Source organism: Protopterus annectens, chromosome 6.part0, assembly GCF_019279795.1.
Source record: "Protopterus annectens isolate FY-2018-M chromosome 6.part0, PAN1.0, whole genome shotgun sequence".
NCBI lineage: Eukaryota > Metazoa > Chordata > Ceratodontiformes > Protopteridae > Protopterus > Protopterus annectens.
The window spans coordinates 1,071,342,394-1,071,367,054 of record NC_056737.1 but is presented as its reverse complement, the minus strand read 5'-3'; the positions used below and the strand labels follow the sequence as shown (position 1 = coordinate 1,071,367,054).

The window sequence follows — 24,661 nt, the reverse complement described above, 5'->3', positions numbered from 1 at the left end:
AAACATCTTTATTAAATTATTACTTATGACATATACAGCCATACATTTACATAAATGAAAAAACAATTATATTTTTAGTTGTAAACATTATACATCACTTATAATCTATCCAGTTATTGTCAGTCGGACATTACATAGCTTATTCAATTCCTGCCCTCTTTTAAAACTCATTTCTCCTCTTCTGAACATTATTCTGCATATACTGTTCCCACAATTCCCATTTTTTCTATGTAATTTGCTCCTACCATTTTCTAAAGATCCTATTTCCAGTTATTTTATCTCTATATTCACTACTTCTAGTTCAGTTGGTTTAGAGTTTGATTTCCATTTTCTAGTAATTGCTTTTTTGGCAGCCACCAGAGTAAGAATCAGCAAGGCCTTACTATGTCTGTATCATAGCTCAGAAAATAATTTCCTTATTTACACCAGTTTGCTCACCCAGTATTTCTGATAGAGTAGTCTGCAGGGAAGTTTTAAAATCTTTCAGCTTATTACACTCCCCAAAAATATGTTTCCACTTACCCCTTTCTTCCTTGTCATATCTCTAACATTTGCTGTGTAGCTGAGGAAAAATTCTGTGGAGTCTACTTCATCATCTTCTTTCAGCTGTTCCCATTAGGGGTCGCCACAGCAGATCACCTGTTTCCATTTCTTCCTGTCCTCTGCATCTTGCTCTGTCACACCAACCACCTGCATGTCCTCTCTCACCACATCCATAAACCTTATCTTAGGCCTTCCTCTTTTCCTGTTACCTGGTAGCTTCATCCTTAGCATCTTTTTCCCAATATACTCAGCATCCCTCCTCAGCACATGTCCAAACCAACGTAATCTTGCCTCTCTGGCTTTGTCTCCAAACCTTCCAACCTGGGCTGACCCTCTAATATACTTATTCCTAATCCTGTCCACCCTCATCACACCAGTGCAAATCTTAACATCTTTAACTCTGCCACATCCAGCTCAAACTCCTGCCTTTTTGTCAATGCCACTGTCTCCAACCCATGTAACATAGCTGGTCTCACTACCCTCTTGTAGGCTTTCCCTTTCACTCTTACAGGTACTCGTCTGTCACAAATCACTCCTGACACTCTTCTCCATCCACTCCATCCTGCCTGTACTCTCTTCTTCACCTCTTTTCCACACTCACCATAACTCTGAACTATTGACCCCAAAAATGGAGTCTACTTGGTGTATAAAAATACGTATGTAAACATATCCAAGCAAAGATCCTAAATCTTATAGACTTTGTTGCATATGTGGCAGTCCTACATGTATCCCCGGTTGTTTATTTGTGATTTGCTTATCCATTCTCTCTTTCCAGTCCTTTCTAACCTCCTCTGATTGGTTCGTATAGTTATCATGGAATATTTTGTATGCTGTACTAGTTATTCCTTTTTAACAGCAGCTTCTGTTCTATATTCTACCAAAAACTCTACCAGTGCTGCTCTTTTGCTTAGGATCCCCCTATTTATTTATCTTTGCCTATACTCTGTTATCACTCCTTGATAGGGAAGGCAATCTCTAGCCTGCAGTCTAAATAAATTCTTGGCCTCTTCCCATTGTATTACCTTTTCCTCTCTAATTATTTGCTCCCAATACCTTGGTTTCTTTGCTAGTTTTCTCCAGTAAATTCCAGTCCCCTCTTGCCTATTATCTTTATCCCTAATTGCAGTTATCCTTATTGGCAGAATATTTTCTCTCCATTCCCATGTTGGCTTATTTCTTAGAATACTTTCTGCTACTTTATGAATATAATATTCTGTATGGTTATTGTTCTCCTTAAGGATCTGCATCCAAAATCCCAGTCTCTTCTTTTTTCTTGAGGACCCCCCCCCCACCATTTCATCATCATCCCTTTTCAGTTTGGATTACAGGTTTCTGCTTGTGTTATGTGTAGAAGCCTTAATTGTGTATCTCTGAAATACCCCTTCAAATCAGGAATCCCAAACAAGCTTGTTCTGTTTGAAGGAGCAGCTTATCTCACTTGACTCTTGCCGTCTTCCCCTTCTAGGTAATATCCTTCAATTCTTTATTAATTGCTGTCCACAACTTCTCTTTTGGTTGATAAAGATATGCCTGACCTGTGTATGAATGAAAGGGACTAAAAGTATTTTGACTACTTGTATTTTGCTATCCATATCCATAAAACAGAACTTCCAATTTCTAATTTTTTGTATTATCTTATCCTTAGCTGCCATAACAGAATCATTTTTATCCTTTAATCCATACTCCTAACTACTTCATTTTATCATGTCCCCATAAATATGGATATTGCTGAATTAATTTGTTTGTGGGTACATAGTTTACAGCTATTGCCTTTGTTTTATGTTCATTAATGTTGTATCCTGAAAAGGTTTGAGACTGTCTCAAAATGTTCCACAGCACTGAAATGTCCTTTTCTGGTTTTATCAGGCATAAAATAATATCTGCACGTAAAACCAACTTTTCTTGAATACCATGCCAGTTATATGCTTGAATTTTTTGTGTCCCTTATTTTTTTGCCAGTGGTTCTAAATATAATGCAAATAACAAAGGGAACATAGGACATCCCTGCCTGCTTTCTCTGCTCAAACAGAACTTATCTGATAGGAACCCACCCACTTTCATTTTCGTCTCCAATCCCTTGTATATCCTCATAATCAACCTTAGAATTTCATCAAGGAATACAAATGCTTCCATTACTCTACTCATAAAATCCCAGCTTACTCTGTCGAACACTTTCTCTGCATCAAGACCCACCAACAACATTGGTATTTCTTTTACATTCGGCTTCCCCCTGGATCTTCATTGTTCTATTAATATTATCAAATGTTTGCCTCTCCTACTCAAAACTACATTAATCCATATTTATCAATTTTGGCATCACCTTTGCCATTCTTTTTGTCATTATAGACATAAACATTTTAGAAATCATGGTTTAGAATTGAAATGGGCTTATACGAAGCTGGATCTGATGGGCCTTTACCATCGTTAGGTATTACAACCACCACTGCTTTTTTCCAGGGTATTGGTGGTTCTTCTACTTTTTAAATACCTTCCAGATCTTTATTGGTTTCTTCTCTCCTAGCTTCCAAGCTTCCACAGGACTACTATCTGTTCATGAGGATTTTCCAGTAGATTGGTTGCTCATCACCATTTTTAAGTCTTCTTCTCCTATCCTGTTAGTAATTGAGTCTCATCTACCTCTAACCTTAACATATTTAATTCTTCCTTAAACATTTCCATGTGTACCTTTTCTTGATTTCCATATTTTTCGGCTCTATATAGATTTTCATAAAATTTCCAAAATATTTCAAGTACGTCTACAGGATCGGTGTTTATCTTCCTTGTAACAGATTCCCTAAGCTTGGGGACAACCCTTTCTACTTTCTGTTGCCTAAGTCGTTGTGCTGAAAGTTTATGCGCTCTGGTATTATTATCAAAAATAGTTGCTTAACAATACTCTTTCTCAACTCATGTATATTATTGAGGTAATCTCTTATTTTCTGTTTAGCATTCTGCAATTGCTCCTCCTCTTGTTCTGTGAGTTTCCCCCTATTTTACAATACTTTAACCTTTGTCAGTCCCTGTAAATAATTCTTGTTATTCTCAACCATATCTCTTTCTTTTATTTCCATCCTATTTTTAAACTCCACTTTAATTTTATCCCAATCCCTAGGGATATTTTCAGAAGAAATTTCTATATTCCGTAATAACTACTGAATAATTTCCACTACCCTTTCCTTAAATTCCTATCTTTTAACAGATAGGTGGGAAAGAGCCAGTGTCTTATTTTTATTTCATTATTTTAGTTATTATTGGTGCACAATACGAAATAGTTGGAAGCATATCAATGTTTTCAATTAAATGCACATGTTCCTGTGAAATATAATTTCTTTCTAGGCTAGCCCAGTTTTTGTACCTTAGGGAATAATATGAAAATTCACTCCAAACTCCTACTACAGCCTTTACATCTTCCTTGCTAAACATTTTCATAAATTTCTTCAAAAATCTACCAGCTTTTGTTATATTTTCCCTTCTGAGCCCCTGAGATACATCCTCACTGCTGCAAATCAAATTCCAGTCCCCACTAAAGTAATATTCCCTGATGAATCCTGATTATTTCTCCCAGAATTTTCTTAAGCTCCACTGTAGCAGTTTTAGGTGGAATATAAGTACATGCCAGTGCAATCCTCCTCTCTTGCCAGTAGCCCCTTAGCACTACAAATTTACAATTATTATCTTTTTCCCCTGTAAGAAATTTTAAGACTGTACTGAACCGTAATTAACTGGAAACAACTGAAATGAGACTAAGGCAAAAGTTTTATCTGTTAATTACCCAAACTCATGCTGAACAGATGCCAGTCTCTCCTTTATGGGTAAAGTCTTGTGTACTTTTCAGAATGAATTCTCAAATGCTGTAGTTTATTCAATAAGGCTTTATTAGATTTTCACAATATCCGAATACTGCCTTCATTAACAGTGCTGATAACAGTTCTGCTAAATATATTCAAAGTTTCTGCACATATCTTCTGATTGTCCTGAATAATGTAAATGAAAACAGTCTTTATTTGACCTGACTTCCGTATTCAGGCTTGAGTGTCTGTAATGTTAGGTTGAATGAAGTAACTAACCTTAACTGATTTTTCTAAGTGTATCTGAAGTATATTTTAATAATACCAAAACCCTGTGATGCTTTACGCGCCCTCTTAGCCTTGGTTCCCTTAGTTTCCAGTCTTGGTCTTAATCTAACATTCCATTAAGGAACATTCTATAGCTGGCAAAATTGTATCATTCCTTTGAGAAAAAAACATTCAGTATTTTCTGCATACTTTATGTTTAGCTTTCCTTTCTAATAAACTGTTGTCCAGCAAGGTTATTCTTTTTTTCTGCATAACGTTTTTGCATAAATAAAACACAATTTCTAGGCCTATTTTACCCTTTAGCTTGTCTATCATCATCTTTCGGCTTTTCCCATTAGGGGTCGCCACAGCGGATCATCTCTTTCCATTTCTTCCAATCCTCTGTATCTTGCTCTGTCACACCAACCACCTGCATGTCCTGGAAGCCCTTAATCTAACAGTTGCCCCTGAGGTCCCTGATGAAAGTCTTCAGGGACCTACTTCTGTAGTTACCTTACATCTGTATTGCTACTACAACTTTATGCTTCCTGCCTCATAATCTGAAAATATATATATTTTTTATTTGGTAAACCTGCAATTTCCGTTTTGACCACTAGGTGTCACTTGAGCATTTATGGCCTGTTTGGATTGAAGTCTTAACTTTATGATTTGATTTTCTTATTACCTAGATTCATAGTCTTTAGAGTCTTTCAGCCTAAGTTCTGATGTACGAGTGATATATTCAAAACTTGTACATTATCCTGAAAACAAGTGTCTTTTAATTCTGTGGCTTTTAAAGCTGATTAACCTGTCTTTGGGAACCTTTATTTAAGTTAGACAGAGTACTAATTGTTAACCCTGCCTATTTTTCTTTCATATCCCTGTGTGCTGTAATGGTAAAGTTACACTGTTTATTACCTATGTTTTTTTTCTTTATGAACTGGTGCCTTAGTGTACTATGATGTATTTTTCTTATAGCAAATTAAACCTTTTCCTGTAGTTTATAGATTTACATCTTTAAACATTGTACTGTTTCTTTTTATTGTATAACATATCAAGCATGATGGCTATTTTCTGAAGACTAATTGACAATTGCACTAAAAAGATAACTTTATAAGTGGTCTTGAAGCATAATTACCATATCCTGTGTTAACTTGTGTCTAAAAATGTTATTTAAATTTGCTCTATAATGCTACTTACCTTTTTTAACTTTTATGAATATTTATGAGCCATAATAGTTTACTAAAACCTATACTTTCTGTATTTCAAGTCTATACCTTTGCATTGTCTGTTAATGTCCTTTTAACTTCTGACTAATGTACAATAGTTATGTAAAGTGCACTGTAATCTGTAAACTAATTAACAAATTAAGCCTGCCCTGTTATGCCTTGAGTGCATTAAATAACTATTACTACTCATTCTTTAGATAACTTAATAGTTTACTAAACTTATGCTTTCTGTATTTCTGGTCTATACCTTTGCATTTTATGTTAGTGTCTTTTTTTAACTTTCTGAGTAATGCACAATCATTATGTAAAGTGTACAGTAATTTGTAAATTAATTAACCCATTAAACCTGCCATGTTATACCTCGAGTATATTGAATAAATATTACTACCTATTATTTAAATAACTTATTTAAATAAGCCTGTAAAAAATAATTCTGTCACTTTACCCTTAACTAATGATTGAATAATGTAATAAGCCTGTTACAAATAGGTTTTTACCCTTAACTAATGACTAAATAATGTAATTCTGTTACTTGACTCTTAAACCAATGACTAAATAATGTGACGTAACTTGAGTATTCATTTTATATTTTGAGATTTGACTGAAATGTACCATACTGAACACATAACTAAATATGAATGTCAGATTCTGAATCTTGACTGAAATTTACATTAGAGTATACTGAACATTTAAAATAGCTCTGTATATTCTGGAAACTAATACTAAAAGAACATATTTTGCCAGTGTTAACTGAACACAGATAAAAGCATAACTGAAACTGGTACATGTTATATTAGTACCTTTTTGTGTCAGTATTATCTGGACATAGACCATAGACTAAAAACTAGTACTGTTGACAAATTGTCTGAAACATGAGAACATTTTGGCAGTGTTACCTAAACACAGGTAAACTGTAATCTGTTATTGTTGCATTCTGGAGAGTAATCTTTTTGTCTGTATTACCTGAACATAGATAAAAACATAAACTGAAACTAGTACTGTTAGATAATGCCTAAAAACATAACTGAAATCGGTTTTCCTGTCAATATTGTCTGAACACAGATAAACCCAAAACTAGTACTAATAAAATGCGAAACCAAAGCCAAAAATCACCAATAAAAACTGTAAGCAATGGTCTGATGGTCAATAAAGACTGAAAAGTGTTAAACTTAGTGTATTAAAAGTTTTATTCAATACTTTCGTCTCACCAAGACTTCATCAGAAAAAAACAGTAAAAACACTCCACAAAATAGCTTAAATAAACCTTATGCTGCCTATAATTAATCAATCAACCAATAAAAACTTGAGGTTAATCAAAAAATACCATGAATTAAAAGGACATACACAATTTAAGAACACACTTTTGTCATCAAAAAGAGAAAGAAACTGGTTTTTCAAAATGCCATAAACAATTAACGTTAAATAACAAAAACATGTAAAAATACAGACACAATTGATCAAACTTTCCTAATAGTTAATTTCCTATATTTCAAAAAAATTGATGTTAATGGCATCATTTAATCCTGGTTTTTTGTCAGTCCCCAATTTAATCTGCTAGGACATTTCTCTCTGCTCCACGAAATTTTTGAAATCCCCTCCCCTAGGGTCAACTTGAACAACTTCCAGAATGGAAAATAATTTTTTTTTATATTTATTACATTCCTCAGAATGTTTATATAAAGCATTATTTGCATCTTTAATTTAATACTGTACGTATGTTCTTTAATCCATTCCATTAAAGTACGGGTGGTCATCCATGCATAGAATGCCTCACATCCACTACATAACCTAATATATAATACTCCCCTGGTCCTACAAGTTAAATGACCAGGTACCTTAATGGCATATTTTAAATGAGGTAAACACACAAAGGGTCCCTCTAAGATGAACCTACAAAAACTACACTGGCCACATTTAAACATCCCCATTTGATAAAGAGCAAGGGTTTGAACTCTTGTGGTGGAACTTCTTTTTAAAACATTCTTAAGGCTGTTGGTATTCCTATAAACAAAGTTAGGCTTAGTTCCCAAAACTTTGGCTAGCTCACTGTTTCCCTCAACGATCTTCCAATTTCTCTGAATAATCTTTATTAAGTCTCCACTATCTACGCTCATGTCCAAGTTACAAACCATACCTGTTGCTACTAACCTGGTCTCCTTCATGTTGTTAATAATAAGTGAATGTTTCAAAATTGGTGGATACAATTTTTCTCTTTTTACCAAAATATCTCTTTGTAAAGCATCAAGGTACCCTTGGTCATAACCCCTGTCCAAGAACATAGAAGTGATCTTGTGGAATTCATTCTGCAATTCCAACCAAAAGGTAGTCATACGGCAAGCCTGCATGTATTGCCCTTTGGGGATGTTCTTTTTAATAAAGTAAGGATGGTTACTTTTAAAGTGCAGATACCCATTAGTAAAAGTGTCCTTTCTGTAGATCTTACTTTCAAATTGCCCATCTGACTCATTCCATTCAATACTTGCATCAAGGAAATTAACTTTATTTCAACTATCACTTTTAACAAACTGTAAATATCCAGACCTGATGTTTAAGTCACTTATAAACTGTTCACCAGTATTACAGTCCCCTTCTATGACAAAAATCAGGTCATCTACAAACCTAGCATAAAAAAAATGTAAGTCAATTTCAAGCTTGAAAGGATGTTAGATTCCCACCAAGCTATCACCATGTTAGCGTATGATGGTGCGGCTGTGGAACCCATCGCCACACCCTTGCATTGTCTACAAAAAGTCCATTAAAAGTAAAATAATTATGTTCTAAAATGATCTCAAGTAGACTACAAGCTAAATTAATTTGACCATAATCCAAGTTGGAACCTGAAGTGAGAAACTCTCTTACTGCCTCCATCCCCTGCTGATGGGGAATACAAGTGAACAATGCCACAACATCAGTTGTCAATATAAAATGTTTGTCCTTATTATAAGGAAAGTTGGAGACAAAATTCCTGAATTTGTCTAACAAATCCCAAGAGTCCTTTAAATATGAGGACAAACTTTGTACTACTGGATTAAAAAAAAGAATCGATTACTAAGGCCAAACCTTCAGTAACTGGATGAGGTACAGAGACAATTGGTCCAAAAGGAGGGTCGGTCATACACTTGTGAATTTTGGGAATACCAAATAGTATGCCGACCCTCGGTTTCTCTACTAAACAAAAATTATACATTTTTACATCAATGACCTGATTCATAAGTGCTTTTTATAAAAATACATTAATATACTGAAAACTCTTGTGTATATCCCTAATGTTAACCTCAACATATTCGTCAGAGTTGTTAAGTAATATAAACATAGATGTCTTATATTGTTCAACTGTCATTACCACAATATTACCCCCCTTGTCGCTCTTCATATATCTTAAATCTTTCCTGGAAGTGAGCTCTGTTAGAGCCTGACGCTCAGAACTGGTTATATTGTCATACCATTTTTTTCTATTCATACCTCTGTCTAAATAACTACCAATATCCTGTGTACAAACTTCTTCAAATACTTTTAAAGTTTGATTGAGTGCTGGAGTATAACAAGAAGGTTTGTACAAACAGTTTTGGTCACATTTAATTTACGAACATATGGCTTTAAGTCAACAATTGTTCTGGAATAGTCTGCCCTTTTAGTAGGTACAAAATTGAACCCATAACCCAAAAGTTTCAACTGGGAATCACTCAAAGCAACCCCAGACAAGTTAACAATGTTAAGTTAATCTTCAAAATGCCTTACTGTTCGTCATTGGAGGACTCTGATGCTATTGGACCTCTCGTTTTCGCATTTCGTGTCCTTAATGCTCTATTTTCCCTTTTGGGTAAAAAAGCTGAAGTTTTTGAATGAGCTCCTGCAACGTTCACATTTGAAGAGGCCGTATTACCGGTCGCTTCTTTGCCAACAGAAGCTGCTCCTGTCTCCATCTCACTGTCATCACCAGAAGGAACAGATGTCTGATTCTCCTCCCTAAAAAAAACCTTGTGACCAAATTCAAGGGTGGTAATTGGTCCACTGGTCCTTTTGCCCATCGCGATCTGTTTGACGCTTACCTGCGAATCCCTATGGACTTCTTATAGTTCCCAGTGTTGTTGTTGCTAGTTACAAAATGTTTTTCACTTTTGTTCTTAACTTCTGGGACAAAGTTAACATAGGCAGTGCCGTTTTCATATGCGTCGACATCTCTTAATAGTTTGATGTTTTTGTTCAATAACATCATTCTCATGTACTTCAACCTCTTTTAGAAGCTGATCGTACAAATTTTCAGAGTCAAAGTCCCTTGCCAGACAACCAAGTTCTTCATCAAGTTTTGTGATGTCTTGTTGTGGTAGACATTTTCCTTTTATTATTGTCAGTTAGTAGTTTTAGTAGTTGTAAACCTGCGCTGTTAAAAAAACCTAGTCAATTCTTCAAAAAAAGAATCTGAAACAGAAGTACCATTAGGGCACTTAAAAAAACCTCAAGCCCTTTGATACTATTTCCAGTTCTATACATCTCTGAAAGTACCGGATCTCCAGATCCATAGATCAATATTTTTTCTATAATCTACACAAATTTTCACTTTTGTTGTTAAACTCATCTGTCCTTGCTTTGGTGACTTTGTAGTCAGCCTTAAAAAAAGGATCATACCTGCTGTGCAAAACAGACCGAATGTCATTATATTGTGCAGGTCTTGTGTTGGCCCCAGAAGACAGACCATTTTCAATAGAACCACTTGGTACATTTAAATCAATGACAATCATTCGTTCGTCATTCAAACTAGGTGCCGTTTCCACAGCTACCTTCTCCTTTGAAACCAGAATTTTTAAAGTCTTTTGTATTTCTTTTAAAGAAGTCAACAGCATGTGAAATAAACCATTATCACCCACCGAGGGTGTTAAATGAAGAGTCATATCCAATAACGGATCACTTTTCATTTTGGAAAACCGGTTTCTTTCTCTTTTTAATGACAGAAGTGCATTCTTAAATTGTGTATGCCCTTTTAATTCATGGTATTTCTTGATTAACCTCAAGTTTTTATTGGTTGATTGATTAGTTATAGGCAGTATGAAGTTTGTTTAAGCTATTTTGTGGAGTGTTTTTACTGTTTTTTCTGATGAAGTCTTGGTGAGATGAAAGTGTTGAATAAAACTTTTAATACGCTAAGTTTAACACTTTTCAGTCTTTACTGACCATCAGACAATTGCTTACCAAAAACTAGTACTGTTGTACAATTGTCTGAAAACATGAGAACATTGTCTGAACATAGATAAACTAAAAACTGGTACTTTTGTACAATTGTCTGAAAACATACATACTTGCTTTTAACTCATAATTGAAAACATGAGAACATTTTGTCAGAACATAGACTGAAAACTAGTACTGTTAAATAACTGTCTGAAAACATGCATACTTGCTTTTTGCTTTAACTCATACATTTTAACTTTAAACAAACATTGAACAAATAACTTATACACACAGACAGTTAACTTCTGCACCGCAGCTCTTGCCAAATTTTACTCTGCATTGTCCCAGTCACTGATGAGGTAAAGGAAGGCCTGCTTTCATGTTGAAGTAGTTAGGCCTTTTAAACCTCTTTTTTTTTCATTTCTTGTACAAGGCTTGGTGACTAAAGTTATTGATTGTCTTTAGTATTAGGTCCTTAAAATAACATTTGCATCCTTAACAATTATAAACTGATAACATTTCTTATTGCCTTGACCTTATTTACATTTTTCTGCACGAAATAAACATTTGCAGCTTTAACAACTATAAACAGATAGCATTGCTTACTATGCTGACTTTATTTACATTTTTTCTGCATGAAATAAACATTTGCTGCTAATAAGCTCTTGCAATTCTGTAAGCAAACTGATGACCTCAAATTAAATTAAACAGTAATGTAAAATTTTGCATTTCTGCACCTATATAAATTCAATTTTAACTGTTGAACTTTTTACATTTTCTCTTGTCACCCTTAGATTTTAACATACTGTTCTGTGAGTGAAACTCCACCCACTGTCTCATCATAACCATTTCTTTAGCTGATGTCATTTAACTTTTCAGTAGTACTGAATGCTGCAAGAATTTATCATTACTGTCTACAATTTTCTTGTATAAATAGTAAATCTGTAAATGCATTAAATTGATTTTTGCCATACAGCCTTATGGCATATAGTACTGTTTTTAATTCAGTTTGCTAGGCTGGCTGTAATTTGATTTGATGTGCTTGGCGAAATGCCATCTCCGTGTGAAACATATACAGTCTCAAACTGATTACATAATGTACTCTTTTATACATAGGATCTGCATTCTTAACTGAATTGTCACTTTTACAATGTAGCATTGACTTTAAAATGTACATTCTGTAAACTAGCAAACATTATTTTGTTTCTGTCTGTATTACAATATTGTTTATGCATTGCAACACTTTAATACAAAGCTCTTAACTAATGACTGCTAAACAAAACAATAATACAAAAAATTCATTTGCCAAATCTGTAACTGTAAACCCTTTATTTTGCAAATTAATTTGACTGTTATTTCTGATATACTTTACAAGACATAGATGTATACGGTTACCTTTTTTTCTAACTGAGCACTTCAACTGTGTCAGCTAAACTGGAATTTATTTTATTTTTAACCTATAAATCTGCATGTTTCTGTCATAACCAATTCTTTAAAATCTATACATTTACACAAATCTTGTCACCAAAGTCTAAAACAGCATATAAATCTAATGGGTTCCACTTCATATCGTCAAATTATCATTTCATCGAATTGCAAAACATCGAGACCAAATCGTCGAAAACTCATAACATCGAATCTTAAATCATTGAAAACTGTAAAGCAACTAGAAATAACATCCCAGACACTGTGTACTACGTTTATGCAGGGGGGGGGGCAAGCTCCCCTGCACCCCCCATGTGGAGGGCTCCACCCCCCACACCCCCTGTAAATTAAATATACCAACTCCAAGGTCGCACTACAGTAGTGGGGTTAGGAAATTACCTCTTTCCTCCACTGTAGTGCGACCTTGAAGTTGGTATATTTAATGTACTAATGTTTTTCTTCTTAGTGCAAACATTGCACTTGATTCAGAAAATAAGAAACTAGATGAAGTAGTGTGAACTTGAGACATTGCCTGCATGTTATATACGTTGACTGGGTTGACATTTGTATGTTTAATATTGCAACATACTTCTGTATTTTGAATTACATAAAAACAAGAATTTATTATATTCTGAACATTTGTATTTGAAACTGTACTACAACGTAAATCTGTATGCGAGTTGTATATGCCGAAGCATTTTCACAAGAATTATTTAAGTTTAAAACCGTACTGACAGAAGCTGACTTATTAGCTTGCTTCTCTGATTTAACCCTTTTGCGTTTAGAAATATTTAACATTTTTGAACGAATAACCTTTAACTTTAAAAGAACATTTTTCGACTGCTTTATCCAGGTTTTAAAATTAAACCAAAGATTTACTAATGTTTTAACTGTAGCAGTATTACTTGACATGTTTATACAGCAGGTTTGGAAATGACTTTTTTGAGCTGTTAATTAAAAAGTGCATATGAAGTCTTACATAACTGGAAGAATGTGTGCCATTGTCTGTAGCTTATTAACCTTTTTCTTGCTTTTTGGTTGTGTGATGTCACACTGGAAGCTTGAAAGTTTGTGGAGATAGCTGTTAACTGGATAATGTATTTTATGTTTTGAAGGAAAACTGCATTGATTTAATACTGGTCTGCTGATGTTGTTTGAGGCTTTTCTGAAGTAAACACTGGTGCTGTGCAGTTTGGTTAGAGGTCATCTGCTGTGTCCATTTTGTGCATGAAGTAGTGCTGTCTTACAGAAAAGTATTTTTTTAATGAGAGACTGTAGTGCTACAATTTGTGGCTTATTATGTATAGAGTTAACAGCTCTATTTATGGAAAAACATTAGTATGCTGTTGAAAAGTCTGTTATGAAACATTTGCTGTTGCTATAAACTGTTAATGAAACCTTGAAGTTAAGCTGGCTACTGCAGTACTGCAATTGAAAGTGTTACTTACTGCAGCTGTTTCTGTTGAAGTTTTACTGATAAGGCTGATTTGCTTTGTAGAACACATGAAGTTGAATGAAACATGAGTGAAAACACTGCTATTTCATAGTCTGTAGAACACACGTAATCTGACTGCTGATGCAAGGTTGCATGGGGTTTAGGGAGTTACCCCAATTAGTGGCTCACCATTGTAAGAACTAATAAGGCTGTACTGTACCATAATTAACTGGAAACAAATGAAATGAGACTAAAGCAAAAGTCTTATCTGTTAATTATCCAAACTCATGCTGAACAGGTGCCAGTCTCTCCTTTATGGGCCAAGTCTTGTGTACTTTTCAGAATGAATTCTCCAAATACTGTAGTTTATTCAATAAGGCTTTATTAAATGTTCACAATATCCAAATACTGCCTTCATTAACAGTGCTAATAATAACAGTGCTGCTAAATATATTCAGAGTTTTTCTGCACATATCTTCTGATTGTCCTGAATAGTGTAAATGAAAACAGTCTTTATTTGACCTGACTTCCGTACTCAGGCTTGAGTGTCTGTAATGTCAGGTCGAACAAAGTAACTAACCTTAACAGACTTCTCTAACTGTATCTGAAGTATTATTTATTTATTTGCAGTTGGTTAACCAGGATAGTCCACTGGGCCAAAAGAACCCATTTTCAATGGAGTCCTGGGGAGAAAAGCACCAACATAAAGATTACACAAAAGATAGCAATAATTTACAGTTTAACTATTTCTCGTTCTAAGAGATAACAAAAGTAATTGTGAGTTAAATAGAGAAAGGTGTATATATATATATATATATATATATATATATATATATATATATATATTTTTTAACAACAATGCACTAGTAAGTTTGTGTTTTCATAAGATAAAAAATAGTAGGATTAGGTGAAAATAGGAGGTTGGTTGAAGTAAGTTGGAAGTAGATAGTTGAGAATAAGATGTTGATTGCTAGATGTGAAAAATGGAGTTGGTATTTGAAGTATGTAAAGTGGAAGACAGTACATTTATAAGTATATTTTGATAATACCAAAACCCTGTGATACTTTACATGCCCGCTTAGCCGGGTCTGTATTATAATCTTGACTGTTTAATGGATTGAATGCATAAGCATCGAACATTTGTGCATCGAACCATTAAACAATCGAAATTTAATAAAAAAAAAAAATCAAAACAAAATAAAAGGGTGTAGGCAAGGGGGCAAGCCCCCCTGCACCCCACACATGGGGGACTGTGCCCCCCACAACCCCCGCTACTTACATATACCAACTCTGACATCGTGCTACAGTGCAGGAAAGGGAAATCTTCCCTTTCCGCACCTTACTACATTAAAGTGTGATCTCGTAGTTGGTATATTTAAGTAGCGGGGGGTGGAGGGGGCTTGCCTGCCTGCTTAAACCCATTAGGGTAAGCATTTGAAGTTTTATTTATTTATTTTATTTTCGAAGTTACGGAATTTCGATAATTTGGTGTTGACCATATTGTACTCTATGTTCTATAACTTCAATATTATTATATAGACCCTATTAGCCTTGGTTCCCTTGGTTTCCAGGCTTGGTTTTAATCTAAAATTCCATTAAGGAACATTCTGTAGCTGGCAAGATTGTATCTTTCCCTTGAAAAAAAACATTCAGTATTTCTGTAGTTTCTGCACACTTTTTGCTTATATTTCCTTTCTAATAAACTGTTGTCCAGCAAGGTTATTCTTTCTTTCTGTTTAATTATCTTTTATGCATAAATAAAACATAATTTCTAGGCCTATTTTATCCTTTAGCCTGTCTAATGTCTAATAACTACTTTAAAATAAAAGTCCCTAATCTAATATCCCCCCTCTTCTATCAGTATTGGAGCTCCTCTTGTAATTAATATATGTACTCCCTGTTTCCGTTTTCACAGATATTTAGCTGAATAACCATCCTGAAATCCTTTCTTTATCAAATTCTTAAGCTCAGTTCTTTCCAAATGTGTGTTGTAGCATAGCTATTTGCAATTTGCATTTTTTAATGTAGTTCATTACTGTTTCCTTTTTGTGTATATCTGTGAGACCATTCACATTTAATGATAATATAGAAAGTGTTGACATTATGTTTGGAAGTTATTATTCCCACCTGTTATATAGCAGATTTCGTTTAAATGTCTAGTTTTAGCTTTTGTATTACATGCAAACACTAATGTTTGGCAGGTTGATTTCTTTATACAGTTGTTTCTTGTCATATCCATTTGAACCTATGTCAAATCATACAAAACGTTTTGTTTTAATGAAAACCCTCAAAACACACACACACACACACACACACACACACACACACACACACACACACACACACACACACACACACACACACACACACACACACACACACACATACACACACACACACACATCCAGGGCACCCCAAAACCTTTTAACTTAATATTAACACACAAACTATGTACATCTTTAAATAATAAAGTTTAACCCTCCTAATAGGAAAAATTGTCCCAGACTGACAACCATACTCACAGGATTTCATTAAGCTATAATGAAGGTTATCCATGCTAAGATGAATGGCACAGCCTGTGCTTCTACTTCCACTAAGTACTATCTGTTTTTGTCTTATTTTTATTTTTCTCCAAGATTAGAAAACACTCGAATGCTTACAGAAAACATTATCTACTAGCCATTGAAAGAAAGAAGTATTCTGCTTTTATTGCCCCTTCTCTGATTGTTTCCGTAGAGACATGACAATCAGTTACACACTTACCTCTGCTTTATTCCTTTGGTCTGGTGTACAGTGAGTAATTATTTTCCACAAACACTCTGCCATCTCCCACTTTTAGTACTTTGTTCTGCCACAGTTTTGTCAGAATTAACTCATTCTATGGTAAGATTGCATCTTTACTATTAAATGTCTAGGCTGCTTTCTCATAGCCAGGTTTGGCTATGAGCCCTTTCAGTTAACTTCTGCTGTGGAATAGCAGTCTGGTACCTTATCTGCGCTTTCATAAAATTAATGCAGTCTGTTCCTTCCAGCTTCTGTGGTACAGCAGAAAATCTCAGGTGTTCCCTATATGCCCTGTCCTCTAATTCTCTTATTATTTGAAACCTCCCTTCTTGAGCAGTCTCATACTCAGCCAGCCTTTTCTTCATTTCATTCTTTGAGTTTTGCAGTTTTATCACCTCATCTGAATATTCATTTAAAGCTTCTTCCATTTTTCCAGCCTTTTGTTATGATTTGATATAATCCTTCAGCGTTTCATGTATTTTAATCCGCTGTGAATACATTTGACTTACGTTTTCAGCTAGCTTACTGGAAGTCATGTCTTGCAGCAATGTTGGAGCTTGCACTGCTTTTTGCTGAACAGCTGCATAATTCTTCCCAGTCAGTGTTTTCTATTCACTTTTTGTGATTGATTTTCTTTCAGATTCTCTGAATTTCTTTTTTGCTGGCATCCAGGCAGTACACTTACTAGCCAGTTACTGTAATTTATCCAAAATGACAAGTTCATTGGCTCATTTTTCTGAGTTTCTGTTTTCACATTGGTAGAGCTGAAATTAAGCTGTTACTTGGTGTGCAGCCATCTTGGAAGTCCCTGGATGATAGGGTCTTAATACCTTTTAGGAATGTGTTTACTGAGGACATGCAGCAGGTACTAATGGGGTAAAAATGCCTGCAAACAGAAAATCGTACATTAACAAAAGGAAAAGGTTTTCTAGTTGGTGCCAAAAACATAACCAGCACCCATTCAGGTCTGAGGTTTCATGGTTTTGCAATATTTGTGTGAGTTACTTTCCTAGGGTCTATCCTACTACTCTATCAAGGCTCATTTTTCAGTCATTTCAGCATGTCCACCTATGGCTCCCTCTTTCAATGGGAAACAGGTGGCTTCTCTTCAGGGTCTTCATTGTGTGTTTAGAAATGCTAACATTTGCACACTTTAAACCAGCTCATCTGGCTGAATTGGGGTTCTTAGTATGGAAAACAGTTTTGCTGGTTGCTCTGACCTCTGCAAGAGGAGTATGTGAGTTACAAGCTCTTATGGTGGGTCAACCTTATCTGATTTTCAGGAAAAGTCAAGACGTTGAGTAGTAATAGAGAACTTAAAAACCAAACAGCACTACAAAATGGCTGTAATTAGAGAGACAAATCCACAGTATTTAGCGCTTTTGTTCTATCTTCATTAAGAGCTTCTTCAGAAATACAGTTTACAATACACAATCTGTTTTTTTATCTCATTTTCCTCAAAGAGAGGGGATTCTCTTGAGAACTAAGCCTCCTTTTACTTTAAGACAAACTATCCATCTCCCTGTGTTCTTTGCTGAATCCCAAAATGAGGGCAAAAGTATACTTCATACATTGGATGCCCTCAGTGAACTTGGGTAGTATCTTGACAGAACAAAATCTTTCAGAACTTCTGGTCAGTTGTTCATTTCTTATGAAGGTAAGAAGGGACAACCTGTGTCATAACAGACTGTTTCTAAATGGTTGTCTCATGCTGTTACCTTTGGTTATTCTTCCACAACAAAACTATTCTGGGCAGGGTCAAGGTACATTCTGCCAGCACCATAGCTTCATCTGTGATTTTTTTTTTGGAAAGGGTTGGACTCTGCAGCAACTTGTCCTCTGTATCTAAGCACTACAGGGTAGATTCCTTCTCCTTGCCTAGGTTAGGCTTTGCTAGGACCATTCTCCAGGGGCTCCGGGACCCTTCTCCTTCCACCTCCCAGTTGTTCTGAGCTATGGTACTCTAGCCATATAGCGTAGGCTAGTCAGCAGTGATCAGTATGAAGAACACGGTACAGTTATTTAAGTAAACTTACCAAAACAGTAGGTGAATGATCACTGCTGCAGTAGCCGCTCCATCCCTCCATCTTCCTTGTTTATGGTATATTTTTTATGCTAGGCTGTGGACATGTATTTGTTGCTCTTCCCAACAATGTCCTGTCGTGGTTCAGCCTCCCCCTTTCAGCTGGCTTGGAAGTTCTGAAGGGCTTAGTGCTTAAACCTTTCTTTTTATTCATCTCAGCTTGAGCAGACTAATGGTTTGGGTGTGTGTGTGGAAGGTGCCCTGAAGCTTTGGAAGCTGGCTGGCTGTTACATCCTATGCAGGATATAATCCATATAGCTAAGGCTACTGCAGCAGTGATCATTCAAACATCTGCTGTTACGGTAAGTTTACTTACACAACTGTTGTCTTTTCTGTAGTGCTAAGAACTTAGCAAATTTCTTGTCCTTTCTCCAGCTTGTGAGCATCTGTACATCACTTGTGTGTCTAGAGCAGGCTGCTACTTTTACATGTATGACACACATTGTTTTCTCATTTTTTTGTTTGTTTTCGTTTTTTTTTCTTTTAATTTGATCTCTTCCTTTCTGTAGAAGGCTAAACTTCCTCATCTTTTATCTCACTGGCCCACCAGTGAAACAATACCATGCTTAGTTTTCATCCCAGTTATGGTTCAGCTCAATAGTTATTAACTCCTTTCCACCTCAGTTTGATGAAGGACACACTTTCCCTTCCAACAACCCCCTGAGGGGGGTAGTATTGGGATATGGATGACCCATGTCCCCTCCCATGTCAAGACACCCCAACCCAGGGGAGGTAATACTGGAAACGAGGTAGAAGAAATTGGAATAGTGCCTGGGAGCTGACAGCCTAGCTACAGTGCTAGGGACTCAAATAGTTGTTAACAGCATGCACATTTTGCTGTTTAGAATCGTGGTATATGTCAAGATATGTCCCTATTGACATAATATAAAAACTCAAGTCTTCTGTAAAGCTGATTATGCATTATAGACTAAATTGTACTGCATACTTTATAGTAAACACGGACAAAGCCAGGCATATGCCATGTATGCCACAATGTGTACACATTTTGAAAATTGTTTTGTAGAGTGGGATTTATAATAATTATTATTTTACAGAGAGAGATGTGCTATAATTATGAATTTTTCTTTGGTTAAGCTTAAGTCATATTATTTCTAGAGTTTTTGTCAGAATGTGCAGCGTTTAGGGTTTGAGAGGTAGCTGCACCTGTAAGGGAGTTAATTCCAAAAAATGTCGAGTATGCCCCTGCTAACCAGCTTCAACAATGACGTAAACACTAAATTGTCTTTTGCTTTAGATATTCCGGAAATGTGCTGGTGATAACAAGGAGTATCTCACACGAGAAGACCTGAAGGTAGCAGTGACCATGTTATTTGGTTATAAACCATCTAAGGTAATTTTTCGTACATTTGCTTACCTTTCTCCACTGTTCTCTGACCCTAAGGCTAATTCAGCTTTATATTTAAACAGTTAAATATGAATATATATATTTATCTCTATTCATTATAGTAGATTGTTGTTTAAATTATTTATTAATTTAATTTAGCTTTTGCGTAGTTTTGCACTAAATGTAGTACTTTTAATGTTTGTCAGGTATATACACAGTCCTGGTGCAACCGCAGGTGCGAGATAACGGAGAAGCTCAGCCTTATCACTCTGTATTCATTGGAGGTTAATAGTGTTTCTTATTAATCAGATTTTCTCACATATAGGTTCATAGGTGTGTACTAGGCTAATGGCCCTGGGGACTTTACAAGCCTAGCCCATAGGATTACCCTGGCATTGTGCCACCCGACCTTAGTTCTCAGTGCCTCTGTTGAGTAAAGCCACTGGAGTGGTCCCCGGGTGAATTTTCTATTTCCCATCCACTCATCAAGATTTCTCTTGAAGAGGGCCAGTGAGGTGCATATCCATATCCCATGTGAACATTTTCAGTCACTCACCCAGTCATCTGGACTAGTTTTTTAGATTACTAGGGAAATACTCTACTTCTGATGTAAAGAGAGCCTATTCCATAAACGGGATGAAGTGTTGGGTTCCTGTTACACTGCTATTGTTTATGTGGCATTATAGGTTTACACATCTGGGGCAGGAGTCTTCTGTCCCACTGGTTCTGTTTAGGTGAAGGATTCTAGAGGGTGAGGGGTATAAGTTTACACATCTGGGGCAGGAGTCTTCTGTCCCACTGGTTCTGTTTAGGTGAAGGATTCTAGAGGGTGAGGGGTATAGGTTTACACATCTGGGGCAGGAGTCTTCTGTCCCACTGGTTCTGTTTAGGTGAAGGATTCTAGAGGGTGAGGGGTATAGGTTTACACATCTGGGGCAGGAGTCTTCTGTCCCACTGGTTCTGTTTAGGTGAAGGATTCTAGAGGGTGAGGGGTATAGGTTTACACATCTGGGGCAGGAGTCTTCTGTCCCACTGGTTCGGTTTAGGTGAAGGATTCTAGAGGGTGAGGGGTATAGGTTTACACATCTGGGGCAGGAGTCTTCTGTCCCACTGGTTCTGTTTAGATAAAGGATTCTAGAGGGTGAGGGGTATAGGTTTACACATCTGGGGCAGGAGTCTTCTGTCCCACTGGTTCTGTTTAGGTGAAGGATTCTAGAGGGTGAGGGGTATAGGTTTACACATCTGGGGCAGGAGTCTTCTGTCCCACTGGTTCTGTTTAGGTGAAGGATTCTAGAGGGTGAGGGGTATAGGTTTACACATCTGGGGCAGGAGTCTTCTGTCCCACTGGTTCTGTTTAGGTGAAGGATTCTAGAGGGTGAGGGGTATAGGTTTACACATTTGGGGCAGGAGTCTTCTGTCCCACTGGTTCTGTTTAGGTGAAGGATTCTAGAGGGTGAGGGGTATAGGTTTTGACATCTGGGGCAGGAGTCTTCTGTCCCACTGGTTCTGTTTAGATGAAGGATTCTAGAGAGTGAGGGGGTTATTCGCAGCACAGAAGGCTAAGCAGCGATGACTCTTCAGGAGCCTGTATGAGACTAAGTAGAGGGGTAGGTAGAGCTTTTAGGCTATTAAAGTAGCTGTTTTTTTGGTGAGAAAACATTGAAGTCTGTTGTTGACGTATGTGCTCAACAAGGTACATGCTGAACTGGGCGTTATATTCAATGATAGACCAAATAAAAAAAAAGTGAGTCTGTAACTTCTGTCCTTGATGAGAAATCGCGGAGAATAAGTTGTGTAAGAAGAATGATTTTCTAACTACAACAGAAATGTGCTGGTCGAAGGAGAGTTCATTATCAACTTAGGTACCAAAGTGCATGATAACAGGGTCTAATTTACGTGGAATGTCATATATAGTATGTGGTAGTGATGCTAGACTTACCGAAGGAAACTACGCTGCATTTCTTGAGTGAGGATCAGCCAATGATTAACACACTAAGCATTTGTCTAGTCAAATCCTTGCTTGATTATTTTTATCAGAATAGGGCTGTATTTAAATCTTGATTTATATATGTGTTTGATAAATGACATTAGCTTTAGATAGTTCAAAGCTATGTTCTGTGTGTGTAACAAATCAATTATGCCTTTGTTTGTGTTCACAGTGCGAGTTTAGATGATCAGTTGTTGATTTCAACAAAAGTACATACAAAGACACTAACAGTATGAATCAGCTGGTCACAAAAGTGGATCCATATATGGCAGCAACTCCACACTCACCCCCTACCAGAATTACTTGTATTTATGTAGAGTATTGAGATAATTTAGCTTTCTTACAAAGTAACACCTTTAGGGTAGAATCCCTAGCTACATGATTTCCCAGGTACTTATGGAAGGATGTTTCTGTAACAGATTGATGGTCTGCTTTATGATGGACTCTGATGCCACTTTGGGGATGAAAGAAGGATTTGGTTTGGGAAAAATCTGTTCTTATGAAAAACTAAATAAAGTGGTTTACTTGAGAGAGCTTGAAGTTCTGAAATCTCTTAGCAGAAGTAATAGCTGCCAAAAAGATCATTTTCTTTGTCAGAAACTTAAGATCCACTGAACCTGCTGGTTAAAAGGGAACCATGTGATAGCCTGATGCATCACTGTGATGTCCCATGGAGGAACAGGGTCAAATTTAAGGGCAAACCTTTAAGAAAAGCCTTAGACACCTTTAATGAAGCTATAGGAGTCTCATTATGGCCTGTGTGCAAATTGGAAATTGCTGCCAGAACTTTCATTGTGAAAAACTAAAATCTTTTTGGAATAGTTCAGACAGGAATTCTAGAATAGGGGGGGGGGGGCTGAGGAAAGGGTCCAAAGCTTTCCCTATAGCCCAATAAGAAAAGATTTTCATTTACTTAGTTATATTCTCCTGGTGCCAGATTTTTGTGAAGCAGAAAAAAATATGAACAACATTTTCTGTAAACCTGGCATCCCCGGACAAAATATGAATTAGAGTAACCAGGCAGTTAATTTCAGGGAGTCTAGGTCCGGGCGAGGATGCCTAGAGGGAAGAAATATCAGATCTGGCCTGTGAGCCAGAGTCCAGGGCAGACCAAGTAGTTGAAACCAAAGATATGAGAACCAATTCTGTGGAAGTCAGTATGGGGCAGTGAGGATTACCTTGATCTGGACCCTTCTGGCTTTAGAGGTAAAGGAGGGAATGCATAAAGGAGACCCAGGGGCCAATTGTAGATCAGAGTGTCCCTTGGTGACTGACCTGTGGAGGGCTCTGGGCAAAATAACTTCTACATTTATTGTTTGGGTAGGAGGCAAATGGACCATGGCAAGGCTGGCCCCAGCAACTGAAGATTTAATTTGCCCTTGTTGTCCTGAAGGACTACTTGTGAGACAAAAGAATGTGCCTGCTTTTGTCTGCTAGTACACTGGAAGTCCCTGGGATGTGTGTTGCCATCAAAAAGTGATGGGAAGACACCGCCTATTGACAAACCCGCATGGTCACTCGACACAGTGGCTAAGATCTTGGTCTCCCCATTTGCTGTTGTACCAGACCACTGACACGTTGTCTGTGATGATTGCAATCACGCCTACTAGAAGAAAATCTTGAAATGCCTGCAAAGCTAAAAGGAGTGCTCATATTTCCAGAATATTGACGTGAAGATTGGTCTCTAAGGGTGTTCATGTACCTTGAGCCGTCTTCCCCTCATAATGCCCCTTACTCTAAAAGGGAAGCATCCATGCTAACTACATTTAAAGGGGAAGCCAGAGAAGAAGGATGACCTGACATCAGTGCTGCTGACTTGATCCACCATTCTGTGGGTGTTCTGCACACTGAAGTCAGTTTGATTGGAGAATGAGACCACTGGACTGAGAGAGTCGGCTGCAGAATCCTCATGTGGAACCTGGACATAGGAACAAGAATAATAGTCAAAGCAATTAGACCAAGAAGTTCTTGAATTAAGCGTGCTGCAGAGAATGAATTGTCTAAAATTTGTGATGCTAGACATCTGTTGGATTGAATTAATCCTGTACGAAGGTACGGTGGCTGTCTTAGTTTTGGTGTTTAAGTGGCATCCAATAAATTCCAGATTTTGATTTGTGAGCAATTTGCACTTTTGTCTGTTCACTGTAACTGTCAGATGGTGAAGAAGTTGGAGTAAGAGGCCCTTTGTAGAATTAGCAAATCCTTAGTCAGTGCTGTGACGAGCCAATCATCTAAATACAGGAATTTCTGGAACCCTTGCAGTCTGAGATAGGCTGTTACTGCTACCATACATCTGGCAAACACCTGGGGGGCTGTAATGAGTCTAAAAGGCAGAGCTCTGAAATGAAAATGATTGTGGGAAACAGAGGAATCTCCTGGAGTGTGTGTGTGCCTTTTAGGTGGTAATAGGTTTCCTGGAGATTGATAGAGCACATCCAGTCATCTTTTTTGAGCAGAGGCAAAATTGACTGAACTGTGACCATCCAGAATTTTGTAAGCTTCATGTATTGGTTTAAATGGCTTAGGTCCAATATTGGGTTTAGGTCACCTGTCATCTTTGGAACCAAAAACAATCTTGAGTAGACACCAGATCCTATCTGGTCTGGTGGGAC

General features: G+C 36.7%; 1 protein-coding gene across 3 annotated transcripts in view; it reads left to right on the top strand.

Annotated features, from left to right (window-relative positions):
• Positions 1-24,661, top strand: part of EFCAB11 (EF-hand calcium binding domain 11) — a 1,456,165-nt gene that overhangs the window by 48,581 nt on the left and 1,382,923 nt on the right. For all 3 annotated transcript variants that reach the window (XM_044074693.1, XM_044074696.1, XM_044074694.1), the window contains exon 2: positions 19,973-20,068. In XM_044074693.1, the coding sequence (XP_043930628.1) occupies positions 19,973-20,068 (96 nt within the window). The remainder of the gene's footprint in view (positions 1-19,972; positions 20,069-24,661) is intronic.